Here is an 18257-nt window from a genome sequence, read left to right on the forward strand (position 1 = left end):
ATTCAGTGAATGTTCACATCATACATCAAAATGGGGTAAAAAAAAAAAAAAATTGATCTCTGTAACATTAACAGTGACAGGGGTTGTTGCTATCAAAATAGTTGGTTTAAATATTTCAGAAACTACTGATCTGGGATTTTGGTTTGAGAATGCTAGATGTAACAACGTCTTCTCAAAGTGGTTCATGTATTTCATTGGTCTCGCCAGTCCGCAGAATTTAATTCTTTTTAGCACCATTAGGGATTCGCCCAAAAAGGAGAGTCGCAGCATGAATGTGTAGCCATTGGACCTGCAGCAATTATTAGATGCAAACATGAACTAGAATCTCAAAAGCAGGTTTTCAACACCTCGGAACAAGAGTGAGAGAGCAAAAGGCCAATATATTGGCTTAACCAATATCAATATGGAGTCCCTAATAAAGTACTTATATAATACATTTATAATATAATATTTATTTGAATAATTTGTTTTAATTATTAATATAATAATTTATTATAATAATGTTATAATATAATAATATAAAATATAATACAGAATTTAACTAATATATACATTTTTGTGACAACCACACAAACAAAACCAAAGGTGATATGTCTACTAGGCTATTAGAAACCTTCAGTTTCTGGTTTAACTGTAATTTATTTTATTACGCATCCAGCATGTAGCTAGCAACAATGGTTATTGCTAATACAAGCCATGATACTAGCTTTCTGCTGTACTTTCTGATTTCCAAGTGTGCTGTATGTTCTGTATGCCAATTCTTATAACTCTAAATAAGAATATGTTGAACATATCGAGCAATTCTGCATCCTGCACTGGCTCGAAATATTGAGCATGTTCTTTTCTTTCTGAATGTGTTATATAGCTGAGTGTTAATAGGTAGGTGATTCAATGCTGTGTTCACACCACAAAAGACTGAACTATCACCTAGTGATTAGGTAAATGTGGTAAACTAAAACATAATAGAACCTTTAATACCGAGGTCGAGAGTTCCTCAAATTTCGTCGACCACCACAGATATACGGTAACGTCAGTGAGAAAGTGCATGTGTGGTGGTTTACGAAATCTTGGCTAAGTAAGAACGTCCCTGCCATAAAATGACAAAGCATGACAAGTCTTCTGTAGCCTTTTATCAAGCTTAAACTATGATGTTCATCTCGGCTCTCTAAGACTTATGTAAAAAGCGTAAAACCTCACCACCTGCGCTCCTGCCATGACGGATATTAAAACACTGGAAGACATACGACGGTGGTTATTGTTGTTATCTCTAGGGAAAAGGGCACGGGCTCTACAATAACGGCCCTTCACACGAGCTCTCAGAAGGCCATAAAGAGTCCATTCAGCACAATGCTCAGTGACATTCAGAGCCGAAGAAAAGCAGCAGCTTAATGCAGCCATCGTTAAGGTCATCGGGCCTGAGCAGGTTTTCACTTAGTGACACCTGTAGCTGGAGGCTCACTGCAGAAAAAGTGAGCCTCAAGAAATGGACATGTATGAAATGTTATACAAGAAGGAATTGGAAAACGGGAGAGATTACATCAGTGCACTTTCTATTTTGAGTTACAGAGAAAAACAATGAAACCCTTTTTAAAAAAATTGAAATGTCGGACACAAAAGCATGAAGCAAATCACATCACTGTAATTTGATTATTTAAAAGAAGAAAAATAATATACATTTTATAAAAGCAAGGTAGCTATTTAAATATATAACGTAAACTTGAAACTTCCTATAATCATCACACTCACAAATAGAAATTTCCTTATAAAATATTGATGCTCAGCATTCATTATAGACAACTAATCAAGTAAACCTTCACAAACAATACTATTTAAAAAAGACTGAAAGGAGAAAGATAAAGCAGACTTACCTCTAGTGAAACAAACTGTTTTATTTCATTCCGAAACATATGACACGCGGTTTGAACATTAAATCATATGAGATGCAACGGTGGGATATCCAACATGACCAATTCATATCTGTCTGTGGAAAGTTCTTAGGAGTACAAATGGGTCTGAAAACACTTCAGTTACTTTAACCTGCCAAAGACATTTTCCTCTGATATTTTCTCAGTATAAATTTAGCTGTTTATTTCCAGAAGCTCTTTTCCTTTACTGAAACGTTTCAGTTTATTTCAGTTTATAGTTTCATTTTGACATTTCATTTATAGTTTCATTTTTAACATTTATAACATATATATATAATGAACCCTTTAGACTTTTCCTATTTTGCTGACTTAAATGACAAATATTAACATAGTCATTATGTCACCACAGGGCAGGGACTCGATATTAGCAGCGTATAAAAGCCCTGCCTAGGTCATGCTCATACTTCACACAGGTTAAAGAGTATGTAGGATGTCCTGCAGTGTCATGTATTGCAGCAGTGAACATTTTTATAGCTGGAAATATTACACATACAAAACTTAATCTTTTGTCTCTGCACTGTTCATGAACCATGCTGGTACCACGGATAGGTGGAGGAGGAGAGACATGGGATTTCTTTAACCGAGGCTTCTGGAAAACCATTTGTAATAAAACTAATTTTTCCACCTTCTTTTTAAGTTTTCATAAACTCCCCATGGTGGGTGCACACTACAAGTGACACCAGCCTTTGTTTGGCTGAATTGCACATTTATCTGATATAGAAACATATATACAGTATAAAAGGGAGCAGTGTACCCCTATTCCAGTAGTAGAGTCCCAAATAAAAAAAAAAATCTGTGTCCACTTGCTATGAATATTGAATATAATATTGATAATTTGATCCTAAGAACAGTTTGTTGTGAAATCACTGGAATCTATTTAACATTCCCTTGTATTCCGAGCATTTTTTTTGTTATGAGTCAGACAGCAACACAAGTGGACTTTATAAATGGGGAATGGGACACAGAGCTACGTACAGAATACAGAGCTACATCACACAACACAGGAACAATTAACTGGAACGTAACAATGTCACAAAACAATGTCTGCTTTGTTAAAGCGAGTACTCAAAAGTTTCATGTTCACATTTACATTTCTTTCAATTTAACCCATTACAATTTATTGTCCCAATTACTTTTTGCTACAATGTCTGGGCTGCAAAAGGTTTACATTAGTCAAGAAGCTTTTATTGTCATTTCGACCATAGTGTATTGCTGATGTTATACACGGTGAAATAAGACGTTCCTCCAGAACCCTGGTGCTACATTAAACATCGTAGAGCTACAACACACAACATAGAGACACATACCAGAACACAGAGGCCAGGACTAAAGTAAGTGTCCTCGCCACATAAAGTTTATCGTGTGCAACCAAGTGCAAACAATGCAGACAGACCACACAAAACAGTGTGGGACAGATACACAAAACACAAAATAGTGGCAAATTAAAATCTAAATTTAAACAAGTAAATGTACAGTTTAAAAACTTGGATAATGTTTCGCATACCTGGGATAATAAGGAAGAGGACTTGGGGTGAGTTCAGGTTTTTGGTAATTGTATGCAGGTCTTTGTGCCCATATTTAAGTAACTCAGTGACAGCACCTCTGCAGTAGACATGCTCCACCACTGCATCCTCTTTCTGGCTGCCCATTGGACCAGAACAGCCAGGCAGTGGTCCTAAACACACACATGCAAAAATATTTTATTATCTATTCGTGTACTTATTTTTATTAGAGCAGATAAAACTGTACACATGCCTTTTCCACAAACACTACTGTAACACTACCTAGAGAAGTTATTCTTTTTCTGGGAAACCCATTTTGTTTTTAACAGGGTGTGCTATGAGTATGAAACTAAAGAAACTGTAGACGTTGGGGATTCAGTCCTGTATTTCAAACTTCTACAGGTTCATATGGATGTAACAAGTCAGTCTGTAAATATTTAATTGGGAAAAAAATGGTAAGGCTTCATTGTTGTAAATATGGCTATATTTCTACATTTTAATTGCTGTGCACTGACATTAAAATTTTTATTTTTTTGGGTTCAAAAGAGTTTATTTTTTTCACACCTGTGAAAACCTACATGGATCCAAGTGTATTGTGTGAGGTAAAAAAAAAAATGCAAGATGTAAACGCACTCACATATTAATGAACATAGCGTTTTTTTACTCCTTTAAGTTTTATATGTGAGCAGTCACTAATTACTATAAATGTTCGAATCTGTACTCTATATTATTTTATAGAGGGCAAGTTCAAGGACTATAAGCAGCTCATATCTCCATGACATATACAGTACATAGTCATTAAACTGATCTTGTGCAATTACTGTTTTTGTAGCTGAAATGCTCATTTTATACGCAGAATCACTATTACCAAGACATTTGAGCACATTTGGTATGAGGACTGTTTTTCCTCTGCTGTTTGCTTTGCAATGCATTGAATGACAAACATAAAGCAGTTTGGGATCTTTAGTTAAAAGACTGTAAATGCAAAAGAATGGCTCGAGTCGATTACCATCCATTTGTTTATTATATAATTTTTTCAAATGTATTATATACATATTATTTAAATTCTACAGGCAATATCTAATGCATTTCTATTCTTTAAATCTTTTTTTTTTACATTAAATGTATATTTAAAAACACAATAACCCATTTCACACTGAATAGTGTAAATTCATGTATATTAATAAATATTTATACATATTGATATTATTACACATTGAAATCTAATCACACAGGCTGGGCTTTTGTTTATTGGTTTATTATAAATCACAGTTCTCCTTACCGACAGAGAATTTTGCTTCGTTTTGGATGCCAAATAAGTTTATAAGACTGTTTATTATAAGAGTTTCCAGTCTCCTCCTGACCCCACATATCATAGCAAGAAGTGATGAATCGATCAAACACAAGCTTCCGTATTTTTTACTTCTTCTAATCCTTCGAATAGCTGCTTATTGAATGCTTTGTCTCCACTACTGCCACCTATAGTTGTGAAAGTAAAATTGTTTTTCCAATTGGGCAGTTTTAAGCGGTTTTCAGGTGAACTAATTACCTATTAGTCTGATATTTGACTTGTTGATGACTGATATTGTGACCTTTGTAGCCTTTTATGTAACCTCATACTTTTGGAAATCTTCAATATTTATTATATTACTATATAAAATGTGATAATATTACAAATAGAAGCTTTTTTGGGATTTATTTTCTCTTGGTTTAGCTACTATCTGTGTTACCAAGATACTCTAAAAAAATATTACTGACCCAACTTAAATATAAACATTTATTGAGGAAAATATGTATACGCTTAACCTAGGTTGATCACTGATTACTTGAAAGTAATATTCATTATATGTCACATTTATATAATATTCTTATGCTACTGAAACCTGCACTACATGTTAATATTTACTCTTGATAAAAGTCATGTAAGCATCTGATCCTGAGTACAGGCATCAGGACTGATAAATGTTCTCATAACACCAGACATATGTAATCGGATTTTACATATTTTCCATGCCGATCCGCTGACATTTTATATTGTGTGCGATGTTGACTGACATGGGACTTAAACACAGGATTAAAAACAATACGATCAACTGCAACAAAAGTTTGCAGTGACTAGAGTCTGCCCTTCACAAAGAAAAGGGAACTCCACTATAATCATCTGTTATCGCACCTGTTGGCAAGTTTTTTACAGTTTATCCTTGTTCATGCAATGCTTCCTCTTGAGCATTAATAATAATAATAATAATAATAATAATAATAATAATAATAATAATAATAATAATAATAATAATAATAATCAGAAGTATTAGAAAAAATGCATCATATTTATGCACAAATGCAGGTAACATTTTCTTGTGCAGCGGTGTTCAAAATCATCCCAAAGGTGTTCAATATTACGTTTAAAGCTCTATTAAAGGCCACTTGAGATCTTCCACTCTCAAAATGGAGCTGGAGCATTGTCCACAGGGGCACGCACTGTCATGTTTGATTAGGTTTGCATCTCCTAGTTCAAGTGTAGAGAAAATTTAATTCTACCACATCCAAAGACGTTCTACACAATTATCTACCTCCATCTTTGTGGTAACAGTTTGGGCAAGAAATCACATATGGCTGGAAAAATTGGGTGTCCCAATTTTGTCTATCTAGTGTATCATTATAATAGCATTAATATGTTGACTGTGGCATTCCAAGGAATTGCAACGATAAAATTTTTTGGTTATGTGTGAGGACTGAAAAACACTAAAAAGCTAAAAAGTCTAAAAATATTTATTTGCTTCCCTACTGTCATGCTTTGATTGGCTCATCTGCAAAAGTTCAAAGTCTTCATAATGCAATAACAAATACAGTGCAGAGTTAAATTACAACAACAGAAACAGTGCCTCACATGCTGCGCTACATATTTTTTAGCTTTATCATTTTTGCTTTATTCATAAACTCTTTCATGCACTGTTTAATGCTGGTTTTAGAATACAAATATAAACCGGTATCCTGATAAACCAAATGATTTTTCTTCTGGTTTCATCAATGATTTAGCTTGCTGTTAGTTTGTTTTTTAAACTCAGAAAAACATCAGCTCAATGATGGATGAGCAAAACTGTGCAATTCTTCATTTTGGAAATGTGCCAACTGAAACATTCATATCTATTTTTTAAATAATTTAATTATTTTATATATTATATAACAGAGACTTTAATTCTCATTTCAAAAATTCTGCAATAGACTTTGCTTATATGGATGAGCGAACCATATGACATTAGGTATAAGGCGATGTATTTAATCCAACTCTTTTTAAAGGATGCACTTTAAACAGAAAGACACTGAAACAGTGGTTAATCTAGTTAATCTCCAACAACAATAAATAGGTTTTTCTCTTTCTAAGTTATACATACAATCACAATCATGAATGTGGGCATCAAGAACAGGAGAAAGAAAGAAAAAAAAGAAAAAAAGAAAACAAAATAAAAGATTTGCACGTAAGTACATTAACACTCTCAAAGATATATGTTTTCCTTATTCCTTTCTACATCTACCAAGAAGTCAGAGGCAAGGGGAAGAGCTCAAAAAGGCTAAACAAAGAGAACAGGATTTAATTTTTTTTCCCGTTCCTCTTTCTTTTAAATATGATAAGAATGGTTGCCAGGTGGTGTAAAAACTTTTCCGTAATACCAAGTAATGTAAATCTGATCTTTTCTATTTGAATAAATTGCGACAGGTCATGTATCCAATGAGAATAACTGGGTGGGTGAGGATTCTTCCAATTCAGTAATATAAGTCTCTTTGCTACTATAAAACAAAAGGCGAGCATGTTTGATTGTAAGGATGACAAGGAGGCATTTGTGGGGTTGAGTCCAAATAATGCTATTAGGGGACACGGTTTAATATCTAAAATAAAGTATTTAAATTTAAAAATTGATGTCCAGAAAGAGGTCAAGGCTGGGCAAAGCCAAAAAGTATGATAAAGAGTAGCCGGAGCTGCCGACACCGATCACAAGTTGGATCCAAACCAGGGTTTATTTTAGATAGTTTGGTCTTTGTCCAATACACTCTATGCAACAATTTAAACTGTATTAACGAATGACGGGCGCATATAGACGAGGTATGTACACGACCAAGGGCCTTGAACCATTCCTCATCCGTTAAATTATAATTGAGGTCTGATTCCCAGTTACTCTTTATTTTTAGAAAGGGATGAAGAGCCCGATTGAACAACGAATTAAAAAATTATGGTTTTATTTATATAAAGACTTACAAAAAGAAGAAATAGACTTCTCCATTCAATCATCTTAGACATATTAAATTACTTATTAATCACTTAAATTATATATATATATATATATATATATATATATATATATATATATATATATATATATATATATATATATATATATATATATATATATATACGTTTTCTTTAACAGCCATGTTGTAATTTGAATAATCAAACCAGGAAGGGTAAATAAAATAAAATAAATCTGTGCAACATCTGTGTAATGTCTAAAGCTCTGTGTCCGGTCAGATGTGTTGCTTCAGGTAACTGATTTACATAAATGCTTTCTTTGATACGTTTATTGGATTTGCTACAGTATTAGGTTTGTTTTGCTGAAATCCTTGCTGAGTCTCCATCTGGACCATGGTTCACCAGTTGACAGCCTTTATGTAGATAAAGAGAGACATAATTTTTTTCTGATGCTTTTTAAACTATTATAAAAATGGACATTTAAATTCAAGTAGCAATCAAGGAAAAAATTAAAAATCACATGTAATGAACATTGAATTTCCATTATCAGTCTCATCGGTAGATCATTATGTTGTCAACAAGTCACATAATAGATGCTAAGCTATTGAGTCATCTACAATTGCCATAATGGTCCTGGTGAAACTGGATGAGCAATGGCTCATATTTTGTGGCACTTTTACAAGCTGCTGTCTTGGGTTTCCTCTGTGAATGAGTCCAACCATACAGAAAAGTGTAAAATATCACATAATTGACATTACTCATTAGACTAATATGTTATCTCAGGCAGATCAGTGCTCACAGGGAGGACAATATACAACTAGACTTAAAAGACAATTTAAATACAGAATTCAAATCAGAAAGTAGAGAATGCACGCTTTTATTTTTTTCTTTACTTTGTAGGGCTTGATTAAGTATTTTGAAAATTCCATGCACTCAAGCCTGACATCCAGAAGCCCCTGTCTCTTCAATAATGCTAAAGTTTTACGGGAATCATGCATGAAGTCCGACCACAGTAAGTCAAACTCTTTTTGGCACATCCGTTCAAGAATACTGGAGAACATTTAGGGCACCTGTGTAAATACCATATTAAAATATCAAAAGCACCTTTTTTGAACATTCGAACATGAAAAAAGTTAAGTATTTCCTGCATATATGTTGATGGGTGACATTATGAATATTTCTTAGTCGTTGATAAACAGATGTAAAATTTAATATCACTTCAAATAAAATAAATTTACGCAGCTGTCAAGGTTTTGCATGTTAAACAGAACACTATTACAAATGCACATTTCCATTTGGTTTAAGTTATTTCAAGGAATTTGCGGTGTAATCTTTGTTCACTTACAATTAAGCAGGTATTAAAGCCAAAAGCAAAAACCTGCCCGATCAACCTGAATCCAGAAATCTGAAGATTTCAGAAAAGAACATTCTTTCAAAAAGCTTTTAAACCATTTCTGTGGATTTGCTAAGATTTATGAATGTTAATACTTTCAAATAGTTAGCATGGACGTTTAAATAAATGAAAACAAAAATTGTTGCAATGTGACAGGTGGCTTTATATGAAATATTATCTAAATTTCCTAAAAAGTGATCAGTGTTCCAGGCGGGAGAGATAGATGCGAGTGCAGGCAGACTTTGAGGCAACAACAGACAAATTTAAAACGGAAATAAAAAAAGCAGGCTTGGTTCAGGCAATCTACAAATAGAATTTCAAGAAAAACAGAATAAAAAACCCAAGGAACCAGAACAAGAGTCAAAACAAATAGATTGCACAGTAAATAAATGCTTTGTGTAAATGTCAGTGAACTCGGAGTAATACTTTGTAGTGTGTTAGCCTGACTATTTATGTTTGCTAGCCCAGCTACAGTATTTATGTGTATGGATTGATTCCAGCTGTGAGTGATCAGTAATCAGTCCATCATAGACTACAAAGGCAGCTTGCATGCCATGGCGAGTGCCGACCACTCCCTTTTTATCAAACTTAAACATTTCTGTGCACACTTCCATGCTAGCACTGCTAATTTTAGAATCCCAGCTAATATTAATATTTTTGCTAATGCAGTGAAAATGAGCTCAAACTTTTGAGAGGTTTGTCCACTCATTACTACTGCCATGACATGATGAAGATTTTGAAGTGATTGAATAGCAGGAAGGCAATGGAAAGGGTTTTGAAAATCTTTGCTGACCATCTAGACCCATTTTGATTATTACTATTATCAATCTGTCCTTGACACAGTCTGTTGTCCCCACATGCTTTCACTCCACCTGATCTCAACAATTATTTTTCAGTGACCTTGACCATCCCGACCATCCATTATAAGAGTTATTTTTACATCCTTTTCGATCCGCATCGGAAGGGGACACTGCTTTTAACTAATTAAAGATAATCCTTTAATACCTAAGTTCCCCACAGGCTTTTTAGTAGTATATATATATATATATATATATTTATATATATATATATATATATATATATATATATATATATATATATATATATATATATATATATATATATGAAACTGGGCCTGTGGTCTTTTGAGTGTCCTGCATGTTTTACTTGGAAGATGTAGGTATTGCAAGTTGGTGTCTTATCACCCTAACTAGATCATTCTCACTAAACAATAGAGCTGTGTTGTACACACCATACACACACAACAGTGTAGCCACAGACAGATCCAAGCCTCCAGGACCAGAGCAGTTAAGATCTCAAAGGATCTCTTACACCACAACAGCAGATTTTCCCATGTCTACAGTCTGGAAGCTTTAATTATATGAAGATGAACTAAGGAGAACTTCCTCCCCTATGGGGAGAACTCAGAATTATTCCTACTGCAGCTCCTCTGCACATGCCACTTATTACTCTAATGCACGTGCACAGGCTCCTTTAATTTACATACATACATTAAATGTTTATATGGTATTGTATTAAAATTACATTGTCTTGCCATTCTCTTTTTCACCTTCATAAATCACTATATTTTCTGTACAGTTTCTGCATTGTTGTGTATTGCACAGTTTTAAGAACTGTTGCATCCCAGTTATTGAAGCTTGAAAGGCTGTGAGAGTTTGGGATACTTGGATGGATGAAAGCTTGGTCAGCTGTATTAAACAAAAAGAGTAGGAATGATTATTTGGCACACCTTACATACTTGGGCATGTAATGTCAAATTTCAGTTGAACATGAAAAACGTTAAATGCACGTTCTTTATTATTAAAATGTACAATATATACAATATTATTAAAATATATAAATTTTAAGCTACATAGATCCTGTCTATTTATTGGGTTAGAGGTGGGAATAAACTTTGAATGGGGTACCAGTCCATCACGGGTGACACACGTGCACACACACGCACACACACGCACACACATGCACACACACACACACACACACACACACACACACACACACACACACACACACACACACACACTTACTTCGTCAACCTACATGCATGCTTTCTTTTTAAGAAAAAGGAGTAAATCAAAGATTTAGAGAGAGCTTCGGAAAAAAAACCTTCAGGATTTAATACATTTTTTCCTTGATTGCCACTTGATTTTAAATTTCCATTTTTATAATAGTTTCAAATATATGTTGCAAATATGTACAAGTACCTGTCATATATATCTGTGAAATCCAAACATGAACATGTATGTGATATATGTGCTTTGCATATATTGCCATATATCAATTTTCTGTATGGAAACATTGTTTTGGTTATACTGTATGCTTTATGTTTTTGTTGTGCTGAGAGGTAAAATCTATTTCTAGTCTAAGATTGTGTGCAAACATGTGCAGCTGTAAAAATGGTTTTATATCGTTACTCGAATCTACATATTAGACATATTTTCAAGCATTTCACATTTTTCCCAATTTGCTTATATACGAACCTCCACTCTTCTGCGAATAGATTAGATTTGTGTGTGGACTGTATGTGGATTTGAGCTCATTCAGCCACAAGGGTGTTAGTAAAGTCAAATACTGATGTAGGATAAGGAGGCCTGGGATGCAATTAGCATTTCAATTTATAAAAAAGATGTTCAATAGTGTTAAGATCAGAACACTACAACAGGCCATGCAAGATCTTCCATATGTGTACAGGGGCATTGTCATGCTGGGGCAGGTTTGGGTCTCTTAGTTCAAGTGTATGGAAAATGTAATGCCACCACAGCCAAACACATCTAATACAATTGTGTACCTCCAGCTTTGTGGTATCAGTTTGTGGAGGAACCACATACGGTTGGAAAAGTCAAGTGTTCCACTAGTTTTGTCTATACAGTGTACAATTAAAGATAGTGAACAAGTGTTTGAAAGTAAAGTAAAATCTCTAGTGCCCTCTAGTGGTTGATTGCAATACAATACTTCAAATAACACTGTATTTGTATGCCTTGTATGCATATTTGTATACAGATTTCTGTGAAATCGCTTCAAAACCATGCAGATATCAGTCGTATACACTTCTTTCTCTTTTCAACTACATTTTAGTCCTTTTTCTTAATATTTAATACACAAACGATGCTTTTGCTGATGTCTATATTTGCGATATTTGTATAATATGCTACGGTGTGTGTTCTGGGGTCATGGGTGGAGAATATGAGAAATAGCTGGTTATGCCCTTCAATATGGTAATAATCGTATGATGACACAAGGGCATGTAGACAAAAGCTACTTCCTGAAACGCAACAGACAGTACTTCTCAGACTTATCATGGTTTTACAAGCATAAAAGAATAATATAAATAATGTGCTTGAAATTTTTGTCCCTAAAGTTCAGAGAAACATGTTGCCATAGCAGCAGAAGTTATGCCAGGTCATTAATAAGGCCAGCTGTTGTTTTATGGTCCATAATAGTTATAAATCAGCCCACAGTGCATTGAGAATCTTTTAGTTCTGCTGGAGTGTTTTAAGAGTGTTTCAGATTTAGCAATCTCTTATCTATTTTCCCAAATGTCAAAATACTGTCTTACAGCATCTCTGAACATCTTCATACCAACATTTTGTACAAAATGAGAACAAATCCTCTATCATATGCAGTGAAATAAAAATGGCCAATATGTGTGTTGCACATGGTCTTGGGCAGCAGAATTTACCACGATTCATAAAGTAGCTGGATTCACATCATAGAAGGTTCACAAATAAGTGCGCAGGCATTCATTACAATGACCTTTTTAAACAAAGCGCAATGGCCAAATCACATAACCTTGTGTAATTTATACTCATCTTTTATATTTATTGAAATTTAAGGATCCAGATTTGATATTAACTATGACCAATAATAATATATGACTTTTGTTCAATTATAATACATCTGATAATAATTTAGGTTCCAAGTTTTTTCTTCTTCCACTTTATCTTCAGGCTAAGGAAGCCATGCCTTTATTATTATTATTATTATTATTATTATTATTATTATTATTATTATTAACCCAGCCATTAGGGGGGCACAAGCCAGTGTACTCTTAGTGCCGGTCCCAAGCCCGGGTAAATGGGGAGGGTTGCGTTAGGAAGGGCATCCAGCGTAAAACATGTGCCAAATCAAATATGCGGATCACAAATGAGAATTTCATACCGGATCGGTCGAGGCCCGGGTTAACAACGACCGCCACAGGTATCGTTAGCCGACAGGGTACCGGTGGAAATTGGGCTACTGTTGGCCGAAGGAGGAGAAGGAGAGGAGGAAGGCGTCTACAGAGACGGCAGGAAAAGGAGCAGTGTAGGAGAGTAGAGGTTCGGGTTGGTACTTTAAATGTTGGTACTATGACGGGTAAAGGGAGAGAGATAGCTGATATGATGGAGAGGAGAAAGGTAGATGTGTTGTGTGTTCAGGAGACCAAGTGGAAAGGGAGTAAGGCCAGGAACATTGGAGGTGGGTTTAAACTGTTTTATCATGGTGTGGATGGGAAGAGAAATGGTGTAGGGGTGATTCTGAAGGAAGAGTACAGTAAGAGTGTAGTGGAGGTGAAGAGAGTTTCTGATAGGGTGATGATCGTGAAGGTGGAAGTTGAAGGGATGATGATAAATGTCATCAGTGCCTATGCTCCACAAGTTGGCTGTGAGATGGAGGAGAAGGAAAGATTCTGGAGTGAATTAGATGAAGTGGTAGATGGTGTACCTAGGAAAGAACGATTGGTGATTGGGGCAGACTTTAATGGGCATGTAGGTGAAGGGAACAGAGGTGATGAGGAGGTGATGGGTAGGTATGGTTTTAAGGAGAGGAATGTGGAAGGGCAGATGGTGGTAGATTTTGCTAAAAGGATGGAAATGGCAGTGGTGAACACGTATTTTAAGAAGAAGGAGGATCGTATAAGACGATCGTATAAGAGGATCGTATAAGAGGGTGACGTATAAGAGTGGAGGAAGGTGCACACAGGTGGATTATCTTCTGTGTAGGAGATGCAACCTGAAGGAGATTGGAGACTGTAAGGTGTTGGCGGGGGACAGTGTAGCTAGACAGCATCGGATGGTGGTCTGTAGGATGGTTTTGGAGGCGAAGAAGAAGAGGAGGAAAGTAAGGTTTGAAAGAAGAATAAGATGGTGGAAACTGAAGGAGGAAGAGTGTAGTGTGAGGTTCAGGGAAGAGGTCAGACAGGGGCTTGGTGGTGGTGAAGAGGTGCCGGATGATTGGGCAACTACTGCAGGAGTGATGAGGGAGGCAGCTAGAAAAGTACTTGGTGTGACATCTGGAAATAGAAAGCAAGACAAGGAGACGTGGTGGTGGAATGAGGAAGTGCAGGAGAGCATTAGGGGAAAGAGATTGGCAAAACAGAAGTGGGATCGACAGAGTGATGAGAAAAGTAGGCAGGAGTACAAGGAGATGCGGCAGCAGGTTAAAAGGGATGTGGCGAAAGCCAAGGAAAAGGCATATGAGGAACTGTATAAGAGGTTGGACACTAAGGAAGGAGAAAAGGATTTATACCGATTGGCCAAGCAGAGGGACCGAGCTGGGAAGGATGTACTGCAAGTTAGAGCAATAAAGGATGGAGAGGGAAATGTGTTGACTAGTGAGGAGAGTGTGTTGAGAAGATGGAGGGAGTATTTTGAGCAGCTGATGAATGAGGAAAATCAGAGAGAGAGAAGGTTGGAGGATGTGGAGTTGGTGAAGCAGGATGTAGATAGGATTAGTAAGGAGGAAGTGAGAGCAGCGATTAAGAGGATGAAGAATGGAAAGTCGGTTGGACCAGATGACATACCGGTAGAAGCGTGGAGATGTTTAGGAGAGATGGCAGTGGAGTTTTTAACCAGATTGTTTAACAGGATTCTGGAAGGGGAGAGGATGCCTGAGGAATGGAGAAGGAGTGTGCTGGTACCGATCTTTAAGCATAAGGGAGATGTGCAGACCTGCAGTAACTACAGGGGAATTAAGTTGATCAGTCACACCATGAAGTTATGGGAAAGAGTACTGGAAGCCAGGCTGAGAGAAGAGGTGACCATCTGTGAGCAACAGTATGGTTTCATGCCGAGGAAGAGCACCACAGATGCCTTATTTGCTTTGAGGATGTTGATGGAGAAGTATAGAGAAGGACAGAAGGAGCTGCATTGTGTATTTGTGGATTTAGAGAAAGCGTACGACAGGGTGCCGAGAGAGGAGTTGTGGTATTGTATGAGGAAGTCAGGTGTGTCAGAGAAGTATTTGAGGGTGGTGCAGGACATGTATGAGGACAGTGTGACGGCAGTAAAGTGTGCAGTAGGTACGACAGACTGGTTCAGGGTGAAGGTTGGACTACATCAAGGATCGGCCCTGAGCCCTTTCCTGTTTGCAGTGGTGATGGACAAGTTGACGGACGAGGTCAGACAGGAGTCTCCCTGGACTATGATGTTTGCAGATGATATTGTGATTTGTGGTGAGAGTAGAGAGCAGGTTGAGAAGAGCCTGGAGAGGTGGAGATATGCGCTGGAGAGAAGGGGAATGAAAGTCAGTAGGAGTAAGACAGAGTACATGTGTGTGAATGAGAGGGAGGGCAGTGGAGTGATGCGGTTGCAGGGTGAAGAGGTGAAGAAGGTGGAGGAGTTCAGGTACCTGGGGTCAACAGTGCAAAGTAATGGAGAGTGTGTTAGGGAAGTAAAGAAAAGAGTGCAGGCAGGGTGGAGTGGGTGGAGAAGAGTGACAGGAGTGATTTGTGATAGAAGAGTATCTGCAAGAATGAAAGGGAAAGTTTATAGGACTGTGGTGAGACCTGCGATGTTGTATGGATTAGAGACAGTGGCATTGAGTAAAAGACAGGAGGTGGAGCTGGAGGTAGCAGAGCTGAAGATGTTGAGGTTTTCGTTGGGAGTGACGAGGATGGACAAGATTAGAAATGAGTTTATTAGAGGGACAGCGCATGTAGGATGTTGTGGTGACAAGGTGAGGGAGGCGAGATTGAGATGGTTTGGACATGTGCAGAGAAGGGACATGAATTATATTGGTAGAAAAATGCTGAAGATGGAGCCACCAGGTAGGAGGAAAAGAGGAAGGCCAAGGAGGAGGTTCATGGATGTGGTGAGGGAAGACATGCAGGTAGTTGGTGTAAAAGAGGCAGATATAGAGGACAGGGTGGTATGGAGACGGATGATCCGCTGTGGCGACCCCTAATGGGAGCAGCCGAAAGAAGAAGAAGAAGAAGATTATTATTATTATTATTATTATTATTATTATTATTATTATTATTATTATTATTATTATTATTATTAGGGAAGGGGAAAAACTCATCATATGTTCAACAATCAGCATTCCAGAGGTAAATATCTAACATTTCTGTTTTAAAACTCCTAATTAATTAAACAAAATAATAATGTGACTGCTCTTTGCTAAACAATAAGATTATTATCATATTGTTTAAACACTACTTTTTTAGATATTGGGTAATTGTTCATTTACATTTTAAAATTTGTCGGATTCAAATGGTAGGGTTTTAACCATCTGAAAAAACCTTAAAGATCTCTTTTGAGAATGAAGGCTACTTATTTCGTAAAAAATTATATATTATAATTTTCAGTCTTCAGTCCAGTCTGGTTTATTGTTTTTTTTTTTTTGTCAGTGAGAGTTGAATTTTTACTTTGTATGCGAAATGAACGGTACTAGTTTCCAAATTGTGTCATTTTATAGTTGTAGTCTTCTCCCCGATGTGATCAGGTCTGTGCTCCTGGAAAATTTCAGCTCTGTCTGGAGAGTTTACTTTGTCCACCTCTGCAAGGACAAGAGGACTGGCACATCATTCCAACTTCCAGCAGCAGGCTGTTAGCAATACAAACATATCTAACACACCTTAACAGTATTTCCTACAATACTATATATTTTGTATTATTGTCTGAACACATGAATAAGTAAAAAACAAACAAACAAAAACACATTAAAAGGCTGCCTAAAAACATGCTATGATCAAAGATTGAGCTCATACACATTTACCAAGTTTGAAGATATCTCATTCCCGTTAACTAGTTATAGCCATTTTAGAAGTGGCCCCGCCTACTTTAAACATTTGTGACAGTAAGTCAAAAGTGTAATTTTTCTTTGCTTTACTGTCTGGGGAACGTTTCTGCACCGGTTTGGTTCCGATTGGATGAAAACCCTAGGACTAGTTTACAAAAGTAGGTTTATAACATAATTAAGAATAATTCATGAACAATTTGATTGACAGAAATGGTCCTTAAAGTAACGTTGTTCAGCATGAGGAGATCTATCAAATGATATTGAGGTTGAGTGTATTTTTTCCAAAATTGTACAATATACAATAATTTATACACTTGAAAAACACGATATCTGCACAGGGACTAGTTTGCAAAAGTAGGTTTTGCGCCTAACTACATTTTGCAGGAAAAAAGAAGACTTCATAAAGCGAATCCGGCAATAAGCATTTTCTTTGTTTTGGCCCAAGGATTGCAAGGATATAAAACTTGAGTCTATGGCCAAAAATATCTGAAATAATGTTTTTTTGGACTGTAGCACCCCCTTTGGCCAATTGGGTTGATACTTTGACAAAATCTCCCCAATTTGAGTTTTACCATCTGGCCTAGTTTCAAGTCTCTTGGCTTTATGTTTGGTCTGCACGATCAGTTTTAGTGTTAAATAATAATATTAATAATAATAATAATAATAATAATATTAATCCCTACAATTACAATAGGTTTCTGCACATGCTTGAACCCCTAGTAATACATATATTTTTATTGTTAAATATTCATTCATTCATTCATTCATTTTCTCCCGCTTATCATAATTCGGGTCGCGGGGGCAGCAGTCTAAGCAGGCCCCCGCCTTCGACTGCTGCCCAATCCTCACAGCACCGTCCCTTACGGTCCCTCCTGCAGGTGGTGAGCCCACGGGTATTGTTAAATAAATATTACATAATAAATTTTATGAAATTTCAAGATTATTTTTTTTTTTTACAGTATAAAAGGAATATGTTATATGGCTTTTGAATCACTGGTTTCTTAAAAGTCTTTAGTCTTGAATTGGATACAAAATACATACCATACTTGTTCTCCATAATACACTGCCCGTCCAAAAAAGAAGTCATAAGTCAAAAAAACATAGCTGTGAGTTCTACGTTTCATGTACTTACTGCATCAGTTAAGGTTAAATAACTTGTTGCCAGCTGAAACATA

General features: G+C 36.2%; 1 protein-coding gene and 1 long non-coding RNA gene across 4 annotated transcripts in view; one reads left to right on the forward strand and one right to left on the reverse strand.

Annotated features, from left to right (window-relative positions):
* Positions 1–4863, reverse strand: part of ldah (lipid droplet associated hydrolase) — a 45422-nt gene extending 40559 nt beyond the window's left edge. For all 3 annotated transcript variants that reach the window (XM_083543743.1, XM_083543744.1, XM_083543745.1), the window contains exons 1-2: positions 4710–4863; positions 3430–3600 (exon numbers count right to left, since the gene is read on the reverse strand). In XM_083543743.1, coding sequence (XP_083399869.1) covers positions 3430–3600; positions 4710–4803 — 265 coding nt within the window. In that variant the 5' untranslated portion in view covers positions 4804–4863. The remainder of the gene's footprint in view (positions 1–3429; positions 3601–4709) is intronic.
* The window catches only part of LOC310727394, a 766835-nt gene that overhangs the window by 9251 nt on the left and 739327 nt on the right, over positions 1–18257 (forward strand). The window lies entirely within an intron of this gene.

Source organism: Silurus aristotelis (genome assembly GCF_946808225.1).
Source record: "Silurus aristotelis genome assembly, chromosome: 6".
NCBI classification, from domain to species: domain Eukaryota; kingdom Metazoa; phylum Chordata; class Actinopteri; order Siluriformes; family Siluridae; genus Silurus; species Silurus aristotelis.